Source organism: Dermacentor variabilis, chromosome 9, assembly GCF_050947875.1.
Source record: "Dermacentor variabilis isolate Ectoservices chromosome 9, ASM5094787v1, whole genome shotgun sequence".
In the NCBI taxonomy this organism is placed as follows: domain Eukaryota; kingdom Metazoa; phylum Arthropoda; class Arachnida; order Ixodida; family Ixodidae; genus Dermacentor; species Dermacentor variabilis.
The window spans coordinates 8,489,812-8,511,335 of record NC_134576.1 but is presented as its reverse complement, the minus strand read 5'-3'; the positions used below and the strand labels follow the sequence as shown (position 1 = coordinate 8,511,335).

General features: G+C 46.3%; 1 protein-coding gene across 7 annotated transcripts in view; it reads right to left on the bottom strand.

Annotated features, from left to right (window-relative positions):
* LOC142558600 (uncharacterized) overlaps positions 1-21,524 on the bottom strand; it is a 473,120-nt gene that overhangs the window by 361,745 nt on the left and 89,851 nt on the right. For all 7 annotated transcript variants that reach the window (XM_075670756.1, XM_075670754.1, XM_075670751.1 and 4 more), the window contains exon 4: positions 13,658-14,066. In XM_075670756.1, the coding sequence (XP_075526871.1) occupies positions 13,658-14,066 (409 nt within the window). The remainder of the gene's footprint in view (positions 1-13,657; positions 14,067-21,524) is intronic.

Below are 21,524 nucleotides of genomic sequence, written 5' to 3'. Positions count from 1 at the left end.
TTTCGATCTCAACAAAAAACAGCCATGTGTTCACAGGCACCGTAACGGAGTGCTGCACATGGCATTGCAAATGTAGCGTAACGCAGGCCGCAATCATACGAGGCTCTAGGACGACTAGGGCAACTCCCATTTCTTTTTTTTTTTTTTAAAATGAAATAATTAAAAAAGTAAAAAAAAAGCAAGAGCAAAGTATATTTACATGGCTACTGCACTTTCCACCAACATTAGCCTAAACAGAAATCCTCAATTTCAGTGCTTTGTGTTTTAGTGCAGTGTGGCTGGTTTTTCAGACTTGGCACAGCTTGATGCAAATGTTACGGAGCAGTCCCACCTTACCTAAATTCATTGAAAGTGAGCGAGTCGAAACCCGGCCCCAATGTGCCAATACTTGACCTACAATATAATTTCACCCCATACACATCCACTTTAAGAAGCAGAAGAGTATAGGCTTGGGCTGGTTGGTAAAACATAGTTACACTGGAAGCATAGCGCGCAAGGGACGATCCACAAAGAGTAGACAGGACAAGCGCTAACTTTCAACACAGCGTTTATTGTGGAACAGGAGCATATATACGCACCTGATTCTGCTAAGGGAAAGAAGGACATAAAAGCTTGAAAAAAACGCCAAATGCCATCATGTCATGAATTCAAGCTCTATAGATGATAATGCGACAGACGGCCTGCTGACTAAAGCCCCTTAAACTTCATAAAGTAGTGCCATGCTTTGAAGAATGCCGCCTCCTCCTCGAACGCTCTCGCCGAAGCCAACGCCGCGTCGCTATTGGCCTAATGGCATCATGTGGCCCCTTGCGCCGGCTTCAATTGTTTACAGTTCGCGCTTCAGTGCCATTTTTGCTCGAGAAGCTGCGCTTGTTGGCGCCACTCCTTCCATTCCTATTCTGTGTTGTTTTGATTTTGTGAACGCCTTGAAGGATGTTTTGTGGCAAGTGCAACGTCGCTTCACCTCATTTTCTGTGACGATGACCTGCTGCGCGTTTGGATGCCAATATAGTTTTAGCAAAGGCAAGAATCTGTTCGCAATACCATTCGGTAAGCGCGACGGGTTAAGAAGAAAGACATGGCTTCACCGAATCGGGAGGGAGAACTTCCGACCAACTTCCTCCGCGCGACTACGCGAGGTAAGTTGCGAGTCTCTCGTATGTGCCCGTATTGTGCTGCGGGCAACAAGGTAGTAGATATTGCACAGTTCACTGTGCATGTTGTCATTTGTACGCACACTATAACACGAATTTTACGCAGCATCTGCTTTGTTTATATACGCACTACGTGGTCGTGTAAGTAATATTTGGTGCACTTAATCGTTTTGTACGCCAACCGGCTTGAGTTGGCGGGCACGCGAGGTTGCGTGAGATAACATGATTACGAAATTTTTAAGGTTCAGCGCAGTCCTTTTGACAAAATTTCAGTCTTTATCATGAAAGCGCCCCAGGAGAGCAACTCTCTGCCTTTTGTGGTTACTTACTAGCCTTCTTTAGATAGAATAGCTTTGTTTGCTTCATTCGTTCGTGTTCCTCGTTGGTGGTCACCCAGTGGATTTGTGATACAGAGGCACCGATGAAAAGCGTGCTTGCTCTCCCGAAACCGTGTTACGCAGTGCGTTCGTCGCCGAGCGACAGCATCATAGGTAATTGAGACGTATATGCTAATTCGCGTGAGCTTTAAAGTGTGCGAAGCTTAAGATGCGGCGGTGGAGCACTCACAAAGAAAACGTGCAGTCGCCCGCCCGTTCCCAGGCTCGTATAGTCATCGTTCATGCTTAGTCGTTTGCTCGTTAGTTCGCACGCTCGTTTAGTCGTTTGCTCGTTCATTTAGTTCGCGCGCTCGTATAGTCGTTCGCTTGCTCGTTCATTCCACTATTAGTTTCTACAGTCACTATGCCTAATTGAGACTCGCTTGCTGTAGGACTCTTAGGCTTGCGCGTTTATTTACGCATTGAGACAATAAATGGTGCACACGGACTTGTGACTGCAAAGGCAAATCTGTAATGCATCTATGCTGAAAATAAACTGTTGACTTGCAACTCGAAAGCCGTTTCATATCATTTTGACCTATAGATAAAACATCATTTCACTTGCCGCAATTTCGGCCACGTTATGGCGGGGGGATTCTTTGCGCGATTATGACTTCCCTAATAAAGTCATGTCTCGCAAATGTTACTTCGGAGGGAGTGTAACCATCCTCAATGCATTCACCTCAGCGCAACTCGGTTCGCAACATGTACGTCACTTAGTAAACGGGCGAACCAACGCACGATGAAGTGTTATTCGTGATAAGTCATTAACCAGAAAAAAATTACTGAAGCCCACAGTGGTCTTGTTTGAGATTGAGTCAAACATCGATATCGCGCTCCCGCTTCGCGCACGAATGCTAAAAACTTATTTTATTTACTTGTGTATGCAGAGTGCCGACTCGATGGTCGGCCGCGGTATTTCTGTCGACGTTGAGACACGAGAAACGTAATAGCACCAGCGCCCACCTCTGAGCCTTTGCGCGCGCTTAGATTGGCAAACACACGCGTTGGCGGCGCTGTAGCTTGTAATACACTTTCAAACCTTCAGAGCAGTGATCTTCGTCAGCCTTTGTATGTCATGCTCATACACGCCGCGAATTCACATGGTATGGGCAGCGCGGATTCTTTAAGCTGAGGGCTTGCTGGATGTCAAGATGTTGGCATTTGATCATAAACACGTTATTTACAACCATTCGCAACAAGATCTTGCGACATGTTCTCGACAAATGTTGTGTACCCAAATGTGGGGCACGCGATACATTCGCAGTCGTCAATGCACAGCGACTCCTTCAGGTATTTTAAGATATAGGTATCAAAAGATGAAACAAAAGCTGCCGTTACCGAACTTGTATAACCATCCGATTAGAAATTATATGCTGTACAGGAAGTTACGCGGATCTGGAAAGCCAACATGAACGCCTAAAGAGCACTGCCTTGCTATGCGTGCATTCACTCTACGAAAGGTCGTCTGCTGCGCTCGAGCATCGTAGGCGGCGCCACGGTCGAGGAGCGAGCGTGAAAGAGAAGAGAAACGAGGAGGAGTGAAGGCGGAGGAGGACAGTGTCGCTACTTTACGAAGTTTAAGGGGCTTTACTGCTGACGCATAGACCACCTGCCCGTGCAATCTTGGATGCTTCCTTGATTTCCCTTGTCAGGTCATTGCGGTGCCAATACAAAATGACAGTCTTATTGAGCGAAAGATGGCAAGGTGGTTGTCCAACACACTTCTTACAATGGGCTGCCAGATGACCGTCTGTGGAAATATTGCCCACTTTATTACTGTGCTCTTGGAGACGGACATTCAAACATCTGCCCGTTTGGCCAATGTAGTACCTTCCACACGAGAGTGGAATTTTGTGCACAACCCCTCTCCTGCAAGGCATGTAGGCATCTCTGTGTTTAATTGCGCATTCAGGCTTCCACAATCGAGTAGGGTAGCTCTCTTTGCAGACACTCAACAACTTTCTTGGCACCGTGAAAACCCCTTTTATGCCAGAATGTTGCCCTACCCTCCTTAGATTGCGTACACCTTATGCAGGTAAGGTATCATGGCTACTTTTTCTTTCTTCCTTTTTCTACCATTTTCTTTTTCTCTTTCGCTCTCTGCTCGTCTTTCATGCGTGATGCAATTTTCTTCCTGTGATGCAAGCCTCTGGCGACAGAAACAATAATATGTTTGGGATAACACGCAGCCTCCAAATGCTCTACCTGCTTTTGTACACTTTCTTCGACAGCATGTTCGCATGAGTTGCAGAGTGCGCTCGACAAGAAGGAAAGAACAATGGTTCTCCCTTACGAGCTTTGAGTGAGCAGAAATGAACGGCAAAGGAGGCTTGTTAGCCCTAGCTCATACACCCAGCAAGCATGATTGTTGTTAAGACGGAGCCGCGTATCTAAAACCTAATGCTGCCCTGCGCGGGCAATCATGAGTAAACGTAAGCGGTCTAAAGCATGCGATAAGCAAGTCTAAAATACGAGCAACGATAGGGTCTGAAAAAACCGGTCCATTTAAAACAGTTAAAAAGTCATCAACATATCGAAAGATTTTTAAAACCCTCAGATCATCTAGTCGCTCAAAAAGAGCCTTGCCATAATGAGCTAAAAACAAATAGCTTAAAACCGGTGCAATACATGATACTATGCAATCACCCTGCTATTGCAGGTAAATGTTATTGTCAAAGGCACCAAAAGTTGATGTCAAATACAAGGATAAAAGCTCTAAGAAGCCTGCTGTACTCATACCACAGGCATTCTGGAAATTGACGGTACCGCATTCATCAATTGCTGCCTCAACACAGGACAGTAGACCACCGTGCGGCAATGAATAAAACAAGTCCTTGATATCAACAGAAAAAGCTTTGATATTTTTGTGGTCACTAGACCTGACAAAGTCAATAACGACTGAAGAATCTTTTGTCAAGAAAGGATCAACCACACTAAGCAATGTCAGATGCCCTTGCAAAAAACTCGCTGCACACTTCGGTCACATACCTAACTCTGCCACGATGATGCGAAACGGGAGTTCTACTTTGTGAGTCTTGGCTGAAAAAAACATGTCCAGACAGTCATAGTCGCTACCCTCCATTTGCTTCAGAACGCTGATCAGGTTGAGCTGCTCACACAACTTCTTCGCTGGTGACTTGACCTTCCTCAGCGAAATGCGTGGAGTTGCCTTAAAGACAGCATGGATGGCTTCGTATGCCTTTGAACGGAACAGCTCATGCCTCAGGACTGCAAAAACACCCTCTTTATCCACTGGCAGAACACGGGCAGTTCTCCTGAAGGGAAGAAACCACTTGTTTCAGTCGCACATCAGGGCGCTCCTGTTCGCATTTTAAGAGAACATTCACTCCCTGGGACATGCAGGAATCACTTTCGGCCGTTAGCGTACGCATCGGTACTTCGTTGTCCAACCAAGGACACACGCAGCGCACCTTCTTACCTGTGTCCGGGAAGTAGAAAAACGTACACCGACGGACGAAAGTGATTCCTGCGTGTCCCAGGGAGTGACTGTTCTCTTAAAATGCAGACAGGAGCGTCCTGATGTGCGACTGAAACGAGTGGTTTCTTCCCTTCAGGAGAACGGCCTGTGTGTTCTGACAGCGGATAAAGAGGGTGGGTTTGCAATCCTGAGGCATGAGGTGTTCCATTCAAAGGCATACGAAGCCGTCCATGCTGTCTTTAAGGGGGGACGCAGCCCTCAAAAACTGAAAAATCACGAAATTTTTGAAAAATAGTATTATTGTGTTGTATGTCTTTAAACTACCTGTTCTGTAATTGTCAGCACCTAATTCAACTGCAAGTACCAAGAAAACGCTACTTTTGAGGCCACCGTGGCGCACAGAACACGCGCAAATGCCAAAATGAACTCAAACTTTGCGCACACGCCATTCCCGGCCCATGCGGCCTGCCCACGCCATCTTGGTGTCGTTTTGACTGTGAATTCTTTGTCTCTGTTTTACCACTTTGCAAAATGGCATTGTCGGCGCGGTTGAGGGTGGTTGAGGCGCTGTTGCCGTTTTCCCGCGATGCGATGCAGAGCGCTGATTGGCCGGAGCAGCATGTTCAAACACCACAGGCGGCGGCGACTGCTCCCTTTGATGCCGCACTCGCCGTGCTCGCGTCGTTGTTGCCCCTTGCTCCATCCACCTAAACAGACGCCTGCTTGCGAGCTGCTCATCGCTTTGCGCTATTTTTTAGATTATTTTCCCAGCTCCTTTTTTTTTTGTTCGCTAGTTCTTTGCTGCACGCTACGCTGGCAAAGCCCAAGACAGTGGAGATGTTCGGTGCGCGGGAGCGCAATATGCGTCTTGTACAGTGAAAGCTCATTAATTCGACTTTTGTTAATTTGGAAAATCGGATCATTTGACCTTCGCACCTGGTCCCTACAATTATATATAGGAGTCTATGGGACGAAACTCTCATTAATTCGGACGGATTCCAGCCCACCTCGGATAATTCGGACAATTTCGGGCAGCTACCGAGGCTCGAAAACGAAAATACGGCAAACGCGGCACAACAGTGATACCCAAACGCAGCATCGCCATTGACATCAAGTGGCTGAAACTTGGCCAATCAAATCCAATTGGCTCGACTTGTGGCTGGATGGGTGCCTTTTTTGTTTTTGCTCGTATCAGCATTATCGACAGGGCCATTTTGTCGCTTTGTTGCTGTCGGTGCACTGCATCATTGCACGCTGTTTTGCCGAGGACCGCTGGATTTAGCGCAGCTCAGTTATTGAACTTTATTGGTGCTTTTCTGTTGTGCGCCCGTGTCACTGCATTCTCCACCGATGGCAACGCCGGCGAAGTGGCCCAAATAGGAGGCAAAGGACTTGGCTACCAAGGTGGAAATTTTGCGGGCCCTGAAGAACGGGCTCTCTCGACAAGAAGCCACGAAGAAGTACGATGTGAAAAGAAGTACCTTGAGCACGTATGTGAAAAATGAAGAATGGATTCTTCAGGCGTTCGAAAGCGAGAAGTTCCGAGCGTCACAAAGGCGTCTGCGAACAGCAGCTCATCCAGAGTTGGAAAAGGCTTTGCTTCGGTGGGTGGTCGACTCGCGTAACGAAAACCTGCCATTGAGTGGACCCCTCATCATGGCACAAGCCAAGAAGTTTGCACTGATGATGCATATTGATGAATTCAAAGCATCGGAAGGGTGGTGTGCGCACTTCAGAGAGCGACATGGCTTCGTTTTTAAGACTGTGTGGCGAAAGAGGTGCTGTCAACGAAGACGCTGCCAACAACTGGAAGAAAGCTCAGCTGCTCAAAAACACCGCCGCCTTTGATCCAAATGACATATTTAATGCTGATGAAACAGCACTTTTCTTTAAGGCTAGGCCAGACAAGACTGTGACCATGAAAGGAGATCCGTGCATCAGTGGCAAAAGATCCAAGCAACGCGTCACCATTCTTTTAGCTACCAACATGACAGGAACAGAGTGCTTGCCACTTGCCGTCATTGGAAAGGCACAAAAGCCATGGTGCTTTAAGAACATGCCTGCTCTTCCGATGGAATACCAAGCGAACAGAAAGGTCTGGATGACATCGGAAATTTTTCGAGGCTAAATGCAGAAGTTAGACCAACAGCTTTCTGCAAAGAATCGCAAAGTGTTAATGGTGCTGGACAACTGTAGTGCGCATAACAATGTCACCGGACTGGACAACATAGAAGTTGTTTTCTTGCCGCCGAACACAACATCGGCCCTCCAACCAATGGACCAAGGCATAATTCAGTATGTCAAGGCCAAATACCGCAGGTGCGTGCTGGAACGTATGCTCCTGTACCATGAAGTTGGTAAGCAGTACGACGTGAATCTTTTGAGCACGGTCAACATTCTTGCCTACGTTTGGCACAACACGCCCGCGCACTTCGTCGCCAACTGTTTTAGACACAGTGGCTTCGTTGTGCGTGAGCCTGGCGATGATGCAGTGGCCGAAGTGTCGCTAGACGACAATGGAGATGACTGCGAGGATTTCGGAGGAGTTCTGCCAGATGCGGTGACAGTCACTGATTGCATTGGCATTGATGGCGGCGTTGCTACAGCCGGCTCACTTACATAAGAAGAAATTGTCAGGGACGTGCTGCACGGCGAAGATTCTGAGGAGGAAGAGGAGCCGCGAGAGGAGCAGCCTCGGCCCCCTTGCACTGTGAAGGAAGCCGTGGAGGCACTCGTTGTGTTGGAAGAATTTTGTTGGGACACTGCAGACAGCATGCGAGCTGCTAAGCACCTGGAAGGACTTCAAAAAATAGTAACCAGGCAGGTTTCTGCGCAAAAGCAGATGAGCATCCTCGATTACGTTGTGCAGTAAAGGTATGTTGATGAAAGTCGTGCATTTATTGTTTTTGTTGTCCGCTCGATAATTCGGACATTCGATTAATTTGAACTTAATTTACAGTCCCTAGAAGTCTGAATTAACGAGCTTTTACCGTACGAGCATCGAACGTCCGATCTTCCGCAGCGAGTGCCAACTGCGTAGACGCTTTTCAGCGGCGGAACTGTGCTGTCAGCTGTCGCCAGTAAAAAATCCGACACATTGAGTGTGCCTGGAGCCCCAAGAGCTAATTAGGAGCTATGCGGGAGCTTTATAATAAAAAACACATGGGTTCAACTTTAAGGCCTGTTTTCTCAGAATGGATTTTTTCATTAGTAGTGGTGCTGGGGAAGGCGATATCTCAAGGACCGCTCTTTAGATTTCTATGCCATTTTTTTTTTATTCTGTCCCTGAATGACTTTGCCAGGGGTAACATGCTTCTTTTTTTGAAAGCTGGTGCAGTTAATTTATAATAAGCAATTAATTTTTGATGAATATGGTCATTACTGGCTACATCAAATTCAATGTTGCCTTAAAATTTTTTGGAGGGGAAATTAAAGAAAAGGGGCTCTGAAGCCCTCTTGGATATCTATCAAGGGATCATCACGGTGAATTTCAGCTTCCTACAATGTCCTGGCATTTCTCCAGGCTCTTCCTCAGGCATATACATGAACTACCTAGTTAAGACCTCAATAACTCTGGAATTAATAAACACATCTTCATGAAACTTTGCAGTTCCTCATAGTTCGGTGGTGTGAACATACCCTAAAAGTTTCATCCGGATATCCTAAAAAATAAGAAAGTTTGGTCTTCAGGGTAGCCTCCCCCGTTAAGGGGGGGAGACTACACTTGAAATACTACTTTTTTATTTGTGGACAGATCTGAACGAAATTTTCACACTTCAGATATGCAGATATGCAATATGCAGATTCTAAAGATATAATTAATTTCGCCATAGGATAAGTAGTTTCTGATATACTATAAAAGCATTGTATAAGCTGGGTCCTTCGTTTGGAGGAAAATTAGCATTTAAACAGAAAACCCTAACACAGTAATATGAGTACAAAGACTATCTAGAATGTTCAGGGAGTGCCATAAGGTATTAATCAATGTTCTAGGCTAATCTGAGCAAGAGTTAGAGCTCATCAAAGTTGTGAGAAAAAAATGCCATCTTGACATGTCAAGCAAGTGACCCATTTCAAAAACTTTTTAAGAGTACTGCTTTGAAAAGGTGCATATTGCTTACTGCATACATTTCTCTTTCTGGCAAAAGAAATGAAGTTGATAGCTGAAATAGGAGAGAAACTATTTTACCTCCAAAATTGGAAGTCTGTTAGAATTGTTGTTTTGAACAATCAAGGAAAAACATTCTGCAACATCTTTATTGAGAACATACCAATAAAATCTCAAGGAAATTCACCCGGGGCATAATCTGGGTACATACTAGTATCTTTATGCCATTTTTTTGGCCAGCTTCCTTGCGCTCAAAGAGGCTTCTCGCTTCTTGCTGGAGTTAGCACTTCGATGGTCGTCTTTCTCCTTTGCTCGCTGAGATGCAGTGCCAGGAATATTCATGTGTAGCTGCTGTAGAATTGCAGTGGACGCAAGCAGATTCCCAGTGTTGAAGCGTAGGGCAGCTTCCCCAACAGCAGCTTGCACGGCAAAGAGAGATATCGCTGGTATCTTTGGAGCAGGGTTTTTCCAAATAGCCACATATATACAGGCAGCATTGCTTCTGCCACATGAACATTGCTGAGAGCCTGTACTCCTTGGCGGGGTCCTTGAAAGCATCACCACTTTTTAGCCGCACCCGGACACAGCAAGAGTCCAAGGAACTCTCGTACGACGGATAAATCCACGATCGCAAATTTAATTCCGCTGTCGTTGACGTCCTCTCTCGTGTTGACACCCAGCAGCTTGAACTTTTGTTCCATTGCAGACTGCGACGCCAGGCACGTTTTCCAGCACTCGCTGCACGCTCGCTACTTTTTTCAGTCGTGAAGGAAACGTCCGCCCACGCATGGCGTGGACGGACGAAGTGTTGACGCTAGACATGCCGGTTTGCAGCTCGGAACTCGATCCGGTAGAATGTCCAGGCAGACCAGCAACCAGCAACTCCGCAAGTATGACAGGCCTAGCCGCCTTCCATCGTGCATTCCACAGCCGCTTGACGCATTGTAGCCTAGAGATGATGATCTTTTCCAGCCATCCGGGCAGCGAAATGAGCACCTTATCAAACGTCGTGAAGCAAGCGGCTGAACAAACGTAGACAGCAGCGTGATGAAACCAGAGATAAACAAACGTAGTGAAATGCGAGAGCAGTCGAGCGCGCCAAAGAGCACCGGACCAATAGGAGCGAGGCACGCGGGGTGTGTGCGCGCTTTGGCCAATCGGCGGCACGGATGCATCCTCCAGAAATGACGCGATAGCGTCGGTTTCCCTTCCCTGACACCATTTTGAACTAGCGCAAAATGCACACAAAGAAAACAGCTTCAAAACAAGCACAAGATGGCGGCCATCGGCCACCGCGTTCGCAAATGGTGACGGCGCCAAGTTTGAACATTTTTGACCAAATTTTGCTGATTTCGCGTTCACTCTGGCCCCTTTAAGCGCGATTTTTTATGATTTTCCGATTAAATTTAGCTTCTAGATTTCGCGGAGGGATTCTTGAATGTATAAATGTAGCGAAAATGCACTTTTTAGAAAATCGACTCTTTTGTGATTTTTTGCCGTTTCAAGATTCGCATCCCCCCTTAAAGGGACACTAAAGGTTAATATTAAGTCAATGTGGACTGTTGAAATACCATCCCACAAACCTCGAAACGCTTGTTTCGTGCTAAGAAAAGACTTATTTTAAGAGAAAATCCGTTCTGAAGCATCCACGTACCTCTAGCGCAGTTCAAATCACCCGCCCTCCGATCGAGGAGTATTGACGTCATGGTCTAATAGTGACGTTGCGCCATCGGTGAGTAAAACGGCAAGCTCGCAGACGGCGCTACGGCTTTTCTGCGCAGAACACAAACGCGCGGCCAGAAACAGAGCTAGGACAAAGCCGACAGCAGCGCGAAAGCGCAACTATGGTGGCTAGCGGAAGGGAAAGCGCACAACGATAAGCTGGTTCTTTATTTTATGACGCCAACTTCGACGCTCTTTGCAATGGATGACCCTGACAATGACACATTAGCTCGCGATATGGGCTCGAGTTCAGTGATTTAAGCACTGATGAACGTGACCTGCTTTTGAGGGCTCGCGCTGCCGGCGTCGTTGCATACTACTACGACGACGGCCTGCTTTGAAAGGCACTTCACACGATTTCAGTAAGTCGGCGTTGAACTCGTAATCCTCTGGACGAAAGTGCAGTGAGCACACTACGTGATTTTTTGGCTCTTTGCCAGCGCACTTCGAATGGAGAGGATCACTCGTTGGCACACAGTGATAAGCAACGTTGGATTCGCCGCTGCAACTGCCCTTGGTCAAGTTCCACGGACCGTTCGCGCATCCCACGACATCCCATGGACGTGGCATTCTCGCGGCTTGTTCCAAATGCAAGTTTCGCGAGCCAGCAGGACCACCGCAGCACGACGCGATAAAGAAACAATTGAAACTCCAAAGCGCGCGCGGCGCAAAGTCGAGCGAAAATGAAACTTTTCGATCACCTATACTACTCAAGGGTAACGTCAAAATGTTTTTTTCTTAGAATCGAATAGAAGTAGACAAGTAGCATTTTTCTCCATCTTATAATCTAATGAAATGATCTTTTTAATACGAGTAGTTGAGTACTAGTGACATAAATTATGATGAGGAGTGCTTTTGTCATCGGGCTAGTACCGGAATGTCGCTGGGGGGTCTCAAATGGTGTCGTGCATTTACCTCAATTTCTCGGTTACTAAAGCTCTGTTCGCGATTATATTGATGCCTTAGACGTTCTAGAGCATTGCTTTATCACTTTAACTTGACTTTCGGGTAACCTTTAGTGTCCCTTTAAGGCAACTCCACACGTTTCACTGAGGAAGTTCAAGTCGCGAGCAAAGAACTTGTGTGAGCAGCTCAACCTGATGAACGTTCTGAAGCAAATGAAGGGTGGCGACTATGACTGTCATGACATGTTTTTTCGGTCAAGACTCATAAAGTAGAACGCCCGTTTCGCGTCATAGTGTAAGAGTCAGGTACATGGCAGAGTGTGTCACAAGTTTTTTGCAAGAGCACCTGACAGTGCTTAGTGTGGTTGATCCTTTCTTGACAAAAGATTCTTCAGCCGTTATTGACTTTATCAGATCTAGTGACCACAAAAATATAAAAGCTTTTTCTGTTGATATCAAGGACTTGTTTTATTCATTGCCGCACGATGGTCTGCTGTGCTGTGTTGAGGTCGCAATTGATGAATGCGGTACCGTCAATTTCCAGAATGCCTGTGGTATGAGTACAGCAGGCTTCTTAGAGCTTTTATCCTTGTATTTGACATCAACTTTTGGTGCCTTTGACAATAACATTTACCTGCAAAAGCAGGGTGTTTGCATAGTATCATGTATTGCATCGGCTTTAAGCGATTTGTTTTTAACTCATTATGGCAAGGCTCTTTTTGAGCGACTAGATGATCTTAGGGTTTTAAAAATCTTTCGGTATGTTCATGAATTTTTAATTGTTTTAAATGGACCGGTTTTTTCAGACCCTATCGTTGCTCGTATTTTAGACTTGCTTATCGCATGCTTTAGACCGCTTACGTTTACTCATGATTGCCCGCGCAGGGCAGCATTAGGTTTTAGATACGCGGCTCCGTCTTAACAACAATCATGCTTGCTGGGTGTATGAGCTAGGGCTAACAAGCCTCCTTTGCCGTTCATTTCTGCTCACTCAAAGCTCGTAAGGGAGAACCATTGTTCTTTCCTTCTTGTCGAGCGCACTCTGCAACTCATGCGAACATGCTGTCGAAGAAAGTGTACAAAAGCAGGTAGAGCATTTGGAGGCTGCGTGTTATCCCAAACATATTATTGTTTCTGTCGCCAGAGGCTTGCATCACAGGAAGAAAATTGCATCACGCATGAAAGACGAGCAGAGAGCGGAAGAGAAAAAGAAAATGGTAGAAAAAGGAAGAAAGAAAAAGTAGCCATGATACCTTACCTGCATAAGGTGTACGCAATCTAAGGAGGGTAGGGCAACATTCTGGCATAAAAGGGGTTTTCACGGTGCCAAGAAAGTTGTTGAGTGTCTGCAAAGAGAGCTACCCTACTCGATTGTGGAAGCCTGAATGCGCAATTAAACACAGAGATGCCTACATGCCTTGCAGGAGAGGGGTTGTGCACAAAATTCCACTCTCGTGTGGAAGGTACTACATTGGCCAAACGGGCAGATGTTTGAATGTCCGTCTCCAAGAGCACAGTAATAAAGTGGGCAATATTTCCACAGACGGTCATCTGGCAGCCCATTGTAAGAAGTGTGTTGGACAACCACCTTGCCATCTTTCGCTCAATAAGACGGTCATTTTGTATTGGCACCGCAATGACCTGACAAGGGAAATCAAGGAAGCATCCAAGATTGCACGGGCAGGTCATCTATGCGTCAGCAGGCCGTCTGTTGCATTATCATCTATAGAGCTTGAATTCATGGCATGACGACATGGCATTTTTTGTGAAGCTTTTATGTCCTTCTTTCCCTTAGGAGAATCAGTTGCGTATATATGTTCCTGTTTCGCAATAAACGCTGTGTTGAAAGTTAGCACTTGTCCTGTCTAGTCTTTGTGGATCTTCCTTTGCGTGCTATGCTTCCAGTGTTTTTAAGAAACAACTGCCAATGTTTTAGCAATCACACTCACGGGCCATCTGATGCTTCTTGCGTGTCTGGAGAGAGCGGGCCCGCTGCCGATCCACACGTCTTGGGCAGCAGCGCTCACACAGATATGTCTCAGGTATGCGGCTACGGTCCAGGCCCATGCAGTCCACATGCTGCCAAACCAGGCACTGGTCGCAGCAGATCATGTACTCGTCGTCCTGGTTGAAGCCACAGATACAGCGCGTCACACTTTCCTCGTTGGGGGCGCACTCCTCTTTCCTGTCGGCAGGCGACCCGCCATTAGTCAGCGGGGGAGGACTGCCCACCTCAAGCAGAAGTCCCGGGGGGGGCGTGCCATTGAGGGCTGGCTGTCCTTCACTGGGTGGAGACAGTGGTGATGGTGGTGGGCTCTGGGGGGGCGTCACAGGCGGTGGAGCACCATAGTTGTGATCCTGCACAGTGTAGGCTTTATCTCAAAAAGGTCAAATGTACCTCGATAAGAGGACCAACTCATGCAGTATTAGTAAACCCTGGATCCAACCCTAATGAACTGTTGAATACATTGAAAAAACTGCCGTGTAGCCAAACGTGCAAAACTTGATCAATCAATTAAATCAAGCAGATGTTCAATGACCATGAAAGGAATTCAGTGACTTGAAACTGTACTGACTAAAATTGAATTGGATTGCGTCTTTTACAATGTTACAAAGACAAGTGAATATGCACTGTTTCAATAGGCAAGTGAATAAAGACTGTTAGCACAGGCTGCATGCCCCCAGTCTCATCATTGGCAGTCCCTGCAGATTTCAGCGGTGTAATCTTATGCTTTATAGCCTGAAGGACACACAAAACAAAACATGGAAGTATTCTGAAAAACACCTAATTGAACATGGCAAAGTGCACCTCATAACCCTGAGCATGCTTACCATCTAGGGTCGTTTCGCCAGGGTAAGTCAAGGCCAATCGTTGCCAAATTTGCCCTTTTTCAAGCCCAAAAATCACTTGATATCTTTAGGAAGTAAGCTAAGTGGTTCAGCATCAGCTAAGGTTTCTGGCCTCGTATACGCCTCGCTCGAAAACACTCATTTAAGTTGAGTAAATCCATGCAAGTCCCATTTACGCTGGTTTGACACTGGTTTGACCCGGGTTTGACAAACTCTTATGCGGTAACAAAACTTATGCGTTTGACCTTGCTACCTAAAAAAATAACCATTGCAAAAAGAACCCAGCCTGTAGCTCTCAACCAACTGTCGCACAAACATCACTCCCAACCAGACCCAGTCCCTACTTTTTTTTATTAATATATGCAGCATCATTCCTAAGCATGGCTCCTTATGTGATCTCATCCATTCATCTAGTTCTAACAGAAACATGGCTCAACTGATTCATCAATGATCCTATCAGCCTTCTATAATTATGCCATCTTTCGTAGATATAGAGACAGCAGTCTATGGGCTGATAGTGGTGTACCCATCGCTGCACATTGCCTGTTAGCTTATCAAAACCTTTGGAAATGGTCTGGGTATGTTGCAAAGCTACCCTTCTACGCACGACTCGCCGTTCATGTCATTGTTCCATGACGCTATTTCTGCTACATACCCAAATTTGCCTGTTCTGCTTTTTGGCCATTTTGATTTCCCTTCAATAGACTGCGCTCATCTAATGTCTACACTATCAAGAAACAACTTGGCTAGTGAGTTCTTGAGCACACATATAAACTTTGGCTTATCCCAATCGTTCAGTGAATCAACATGCATGACTACCCATTCTCCAACACTCGCAGCAGCCTGCTTTAAGCAGCACACCGATAACTTCTATCTCGCATACTTACCAAAAATTTACAATTACAGTGTTGTCCATAATACTTTTCCTTGTAATCTACTCTCCAGCAAAACAACTAAGAAAATGCTTACTCGTTATAACAAAGGAGACTATGCAGGCACAAAAAATGAATTGCAAGTTCTGGGGCCATTTTATGTATTTTTTTCACTTAAATTCGATCGAGTCAAACTCGCAGCCGTTTAAATCTGAAATGCTATGAAACTCGTACACAGTTCCCATGGTTCAGTATCAGGGTGTCTACCAAGTTGACATTTCCAAATTCCCTGGGTTTTCCAGGTTTTCCCTGAGTGCCATTGCGAAATTTCCCGAGTGATGCAGAACTATGTTTTATGTCAAGACGGGCTGGAACCATATCGCCCGATGCTGTCACTCTTTAGTCAGCATATGAAAAATTTTTTTTAAAAGAACCGACTTAATCCAATATGAATACTAAGGAGTAGTGTCTATATTATTCAAAAAAAGAATATAAGGCAGGGGGTTAGTAAAATGCACAGCAAATAAAATGTCCTCGAAAGAAATTGCAAATCGAGTCAGACATTCTCAAATACAAATAAAAAGGAGATGAATACAGAAGCAAATATTTTCGAATATGAGCTATTTATACCAACTGATAGCAAGCTCAGTGGTATGAGGCCCGAATTTTGTCACAATTGAGAGTCTCTCTCAACAGCTCGTAAGTCAACCTCAACTGTCCTGACATACTCTCAGCCCGCGCACGATGCCTCAGTGTTGTGTTTCACGGTTTTAAAGAGTTTATTTTGGTTTGTATGAGGGACACCTGTATCTCAGCATCAGCCAAGAGTGTTTTTTGAGCTCAGGCTCCTTCAAAGAAGCGCTCGCATACTTCATTCCCCGTTCATTCCACAATGCGTCGGTCCTTTCTGTTCTCGTGCTCCTTTTGTCACGCGTTCGCACTACGGACCATTTGAAGCATACTCTTCGTCAGTTTACAGTCAATGTCCAATTTTTCGGGCCCCCTAGGGGCCGTGAAAACTTCCGAAAAATCAAGCAATCCGAAAAAATAAATGCATGTCTTTTACTGCTCTTAAGGGCTCAAATCGACATATGCACATCTGGAAAAGCTCTGAATGCCTGTCAGTACACTTATTAGGCATAGCGGTGCTCATACTGTGACAGGACAGGGCGGGTGCATGCGTGTAAAATTAAGGAATACATACTGTGTCCCGTGACAATTGCCCCTTTCTACACTTGTTAAGCTTCACCGCAATACTTTTGCTAATGCTTCACCGCGTCACACAACTGTACTGAAGCGAAACTAACTTCCAGGAACCAGCATTATGGAATGTGTCGTGCTTTCCGAGCTTCGAAGCCAAAATTATTGCTGACAGCGGAGAAATGAAGAAACACGGCACCAAACGGCAAGATGCTTAATATCGAATGTCGAAGCAGCTAGGCGTAGCGTTGCCGCAGTGGTGGCTACGGCTGCCTGCGGTTCTGCGTGCAATAGCACCGGTTCGAGGCGGCGAGGTAATCAAAATGGCAGCGGTGGTGGCTTTGATTAATGCCGTTTCGGACCTGCGGTCATGCAGAACGTCCGGAAAATCAGACGACAAAGAGTTCTTGCGTCCGAAATTTCAGACGTTCTGATACATTGAGTCTATGGGTGGTGCTGCGAAGCCGTCCAAATTATGGGGAATCCGGAAAGTCGGTCGTTGACTCTACACTGGCAACTCCTCCAGCCGACGACAGGGCGTCAAAGACGATTCGTTACAATTCCTGTCTGTTACTCGAGCCAGCATTACCACGACTTTCTACCCTTTCAATAAAATTACAGATAATTTTCCCTGATAGAGGCACAAATTCCCTGAGTTTCCCCTGAGTTTTTCCAGACTACTAAAAATCCCTGAGAATTCCCGGTTTTCCCGGTTGGTAGACACCCTGAGTATAACTCTGAAATGGTTCATTCTTTTTTTGATGTGGGGAAATGGCCACATTTCACAGGGCTAGATTTCTTTTCCTGAACGAACTATTGCATTCTAAATTTTATGCAATACAGTCAAACCTCGATATAATAAAACTTGTACTTGCAGCGAAAAACTTGGTTAAACAGCAACTTTCATTATTTCAAGGTTTTAAAGTTTCAGCAGTAGAAATAACTTCACCTATTTCCAGAACATTCCTGCTGGATAGTGTCTTATCAGCAAAAACTTGTCAACAAACTGCAAGAAGGTCGGGCTACAATAGCACCAGCATGTGCAGTACAAATCCCGACAAGAGCAATGCATCGGCATGGTGCACAGTGTCCGAGATTTGGAACCATGGCTGACCATACCTAATGCTCACAGCTGTCATCGCATGGCGCCCACAAATTAAAAACAATTTGAGGCCCAAGCTGGCTGCCCGAGGACAAAAACATACTGGAGCAAATATACACCACAGGATGAAGTGCGTGCGTGCTACAAAAAAAAAGGAAAATGCCCGGGACTGACTCGGCACATTGTAATGGAATGTCAAGATATTGACTCAGCAAGACGCACAGGAAGTGTACCATCTTCCAAAAGCGCTGTTATTCAAAGATGGAAGATTTAACTGGTCAGCAGTCGAGACGATTAGAGTAACAGACTATTAGAGATGATTAGAGTATTGGTGCAAGAAAAGCAGGGAAGAGATTGACAGAACCAGAATCACTCTAAGTGCAGGTAATGGTACAGCACAGTGATAGAGGTTTTAAATATGAAAGTTAAGATCAAGATCAGGTAGGCAAAATGCTAGATACAGTCGAGAGTTCGACAAAAGTTTCTCTGGTCAGGTAATATGATGATGATGATGATGATGATGATGAGAAGATAGGGTCACTGATCAGGTCAAGGTGAAAAAAACATGCAGGGACCCATTCATACTAGTGGCATTAAAACTCAGCTGCAGCAGCACGGCCACACCATCTGGTGGTGAGGCGCTGCGGCAGGACAGCATAAAATTCTCGCGTCTGCGCGTAGGTGCGAGATGTCGCATGCTTTATCTGCTAACAGATCGGCACTCTGTCTACGTCCTTCGTTCTTAACGCGAGTCATGTCCTATGAAGGTGCAGACGTTTCCACTGATCAAAATCACGTTGGTGTGCTCCCTTCTGTAGCAGTGTCGCCGCATTCAAAAGACAAGGAGAATGACATACTGGGTGTCGCCTCCGCATACTTGTATTCAGGGTCCGTGTGGTCGTACAGAATCGGATATGAAAACTTTTCCATCTGGACACATCGGTTTAAACTCATCATTGCGAAGAAAGCACTCAAAGCAAGCACAAACGAGACTAAACCAAGCCAGACAAAACAAGCGTGAGTGAGAGATTATGCAAGCAGACGATGGTGAGAAACGTGCAATCTGGCTGACTCCAGACACAAGCACAAATCGAGCGGTCGGACGGGTCTGCACGATGCCGGTGTCCTGCACACCTGTCGCTTATGCGTCTCTGCATGCTTCACCCTTTCTACTATCACCCAGTAGCCAGACACCCTCGACTACAACCCCCGCCTAGAATCTCTCCCCGCCTCAACCACACCTGTCCAATCGTGCACATTCAGTGCTGTACGTCTTCGATGAAGGATTCCTTTTTTCCAAATGCAATAGCGCTGTGGAACACTCTGCCCGACTGTGTTGTCTCTTCCGCCGACCACACGACTTTCCGTGAGAAACTAACAATCCACTGCACCTAGAAAGGTTTGTTAAAAATGCATTTGCTACTTGACCCCTTTTAAGTAATTACCGTACAATGCGGAATATAGGTCGAGGCGGAATATAGGTCGACCCCCTCACATTGAAGCAAAGAAGTAAACATAAAAATTATAAGGCACAAAACTTCGTTTTATTTAGTGGTGCCGCCAGACTTGTCACCTGCTCATTCGTTTGAGCTGTCTGAACTCTTGTCCGAAGACAACTGCTTTTCACTGGCTTCGTCCCACAACATGTCATGCTCGGTGCCGTCCAAGGAGTTGCTAATGCAACACTTCTTGAATGCCCGCACCACCATATCGTCGGGCAGTGAGCGCCAAGGCTGCGACACCCATGTGGCCACAGTGGCGAGAGGCGCCCTGCGCAGCCGACCGGTTGGCATCGTCGGGTTGTCGCCGGCCATCCACTAATTATATTGTTCATGGACACGGTCTTTAAGGGGCTTGTTGAGCACAACGTCCAGTGGCTGAAGTGTTGACGTCATGGCTCCCGGAATGACGGCGAGTTCCGTCGCGGAGTGCCTGCTTCACACCTGCGGTCAAGTGCCTGCGAAAGGCATCCAAGACAAGCATGCTCGGACACCGCAGGAGTGTGCCGGGTCACTGATTCCAGACGGTCTTAATCCAATTGAGCATAAGGGCCTTGTCCATATAGCCCTTTTCATTCACGCGAACGATGACATACCGCGGGAAAGCCTCTTTCGGCAGCGTCTTCCTCTTGAATATTATGTATGGGGGCAGCTTTCTGCCATCTGCAGTACACGCGAGCCATACCGTGAAGCGCGAATGCTCGTTCCCCGTAGAAAGAAGCTTGACTTCTGTTGCACCGCATTCGCACACTGTGCTGGGCGACAGCATGTCGAACCACACCGGCGTTTCATCAGCGTTGCCGATCTGTCCCAACATGCAGCCATGCTGCTGCCGGAGACGGATAACATAGCGCTGGAATTTGACCAGCTTGTCCTCGTATGCCTCTGGCAGCTTCTGGCAGATTGATGTGCACCGTCGAAGTGCGAATCCCTTGCGTCGCATGAAGCGACGAACCCAATAAATGCAGCCCTTGAATTGTTCCTTGGGCAGTCCGGATTCTCGGGCGATCTCAATAGCTTTGATGCGGATGAGTTCTGCTGTCACTGGCAAAGATCTGGTATGATGCTCGCGAACGAAATCCGCCACCCTGTCTTTGAGCTCCGGGTGCACCGCGCCATAGAATGAAGAACCGCGCGGCGCCCGTGAGTTGGGCCGCGTCGCTCGGTCACCATGGGTGCGATAACGATGCGGATGCCGAAAGGTCTGCGCTCCAACATGTTGCCAGACGACTATTCATGTTGTGCCAAGGGCCGGTATATGAGTCGAGGGGTGAACTTTTAGCAATATTTTTTGGAAAAAACCTCGACCTATATTCCGCACTATACGGTAATCGATAGTGATTCGTTCTCATGCATAGTATGTATTTACTAGTATTTATGTAGTGTGTATTTTGTTATATTTTATAGTTTTTTACAGTGATTTTGATGATAGTACCGCTTGCTCGGTTCCCTCCTGAGCGTTTTTTCCTTTTCTATTCTTCGTCTATCTTTTCTTCCTCTTTTCCCTCCTTTGCGTGATGAAGAGTTCCTCACACTTTGTTTGCCCCCGCGTTATGTAATGCCTCTGGGCCTTTAAGGCTTCAATAAATGAAATGAAAAAACCTGATTTCTTCCCTGCATTTGAGAAGCCACAATATCAAGTCCCAGCCAACCCAACCTCTAAGGGGCTTCTTGGCAATGACATGGAAGATTGGGTGGACAACTACGACCAATGGGATGATGCTACAAAATTACTTAACGCTGCCTTCTTCCTCACAGACAACCTGGTTTCTCAACCACGAGTGGGACTCTGTAATATGCCTTCTATCTAGGAGAATCTCCACATAATTTTTGGAGTGCTCACTGTCTGTTCAGATATCCCAAAGAGGAAGCTGTCCGAGTGCACTAAGTATTACAGTGAATCATACACATTGTGCAAGAAGATGTTCTCGCACTTTGCCGCTGTGTTGACAGTGCTACCTTGAAAACTCATCTAGTGCAGCATCTTTCTCATAGGCATTGGGTCTATTGCTTTCAATGCCCTAGCAGCGCAAAATCCAACTATTGTAACCAACATTGCTTTTATGTGCCAGTACCCCAATACGCTACAGTTCCCTGTTTACAATCTGAAATGGCTGGTACCCACTTCGTCAGTAGTTCAAAGCTCTCAACTTTGATTCAAGCTCAAATTCATACAAAATTATGAGCACTCGACCTGACCATTCTCGTCAGCGCTCCTTTTGAATTTGCTGCTACCGGTGTAGGTGGCGTAACTACAGAGGAATTGGCTTCTGTGACCAGCACCAATAAGTCG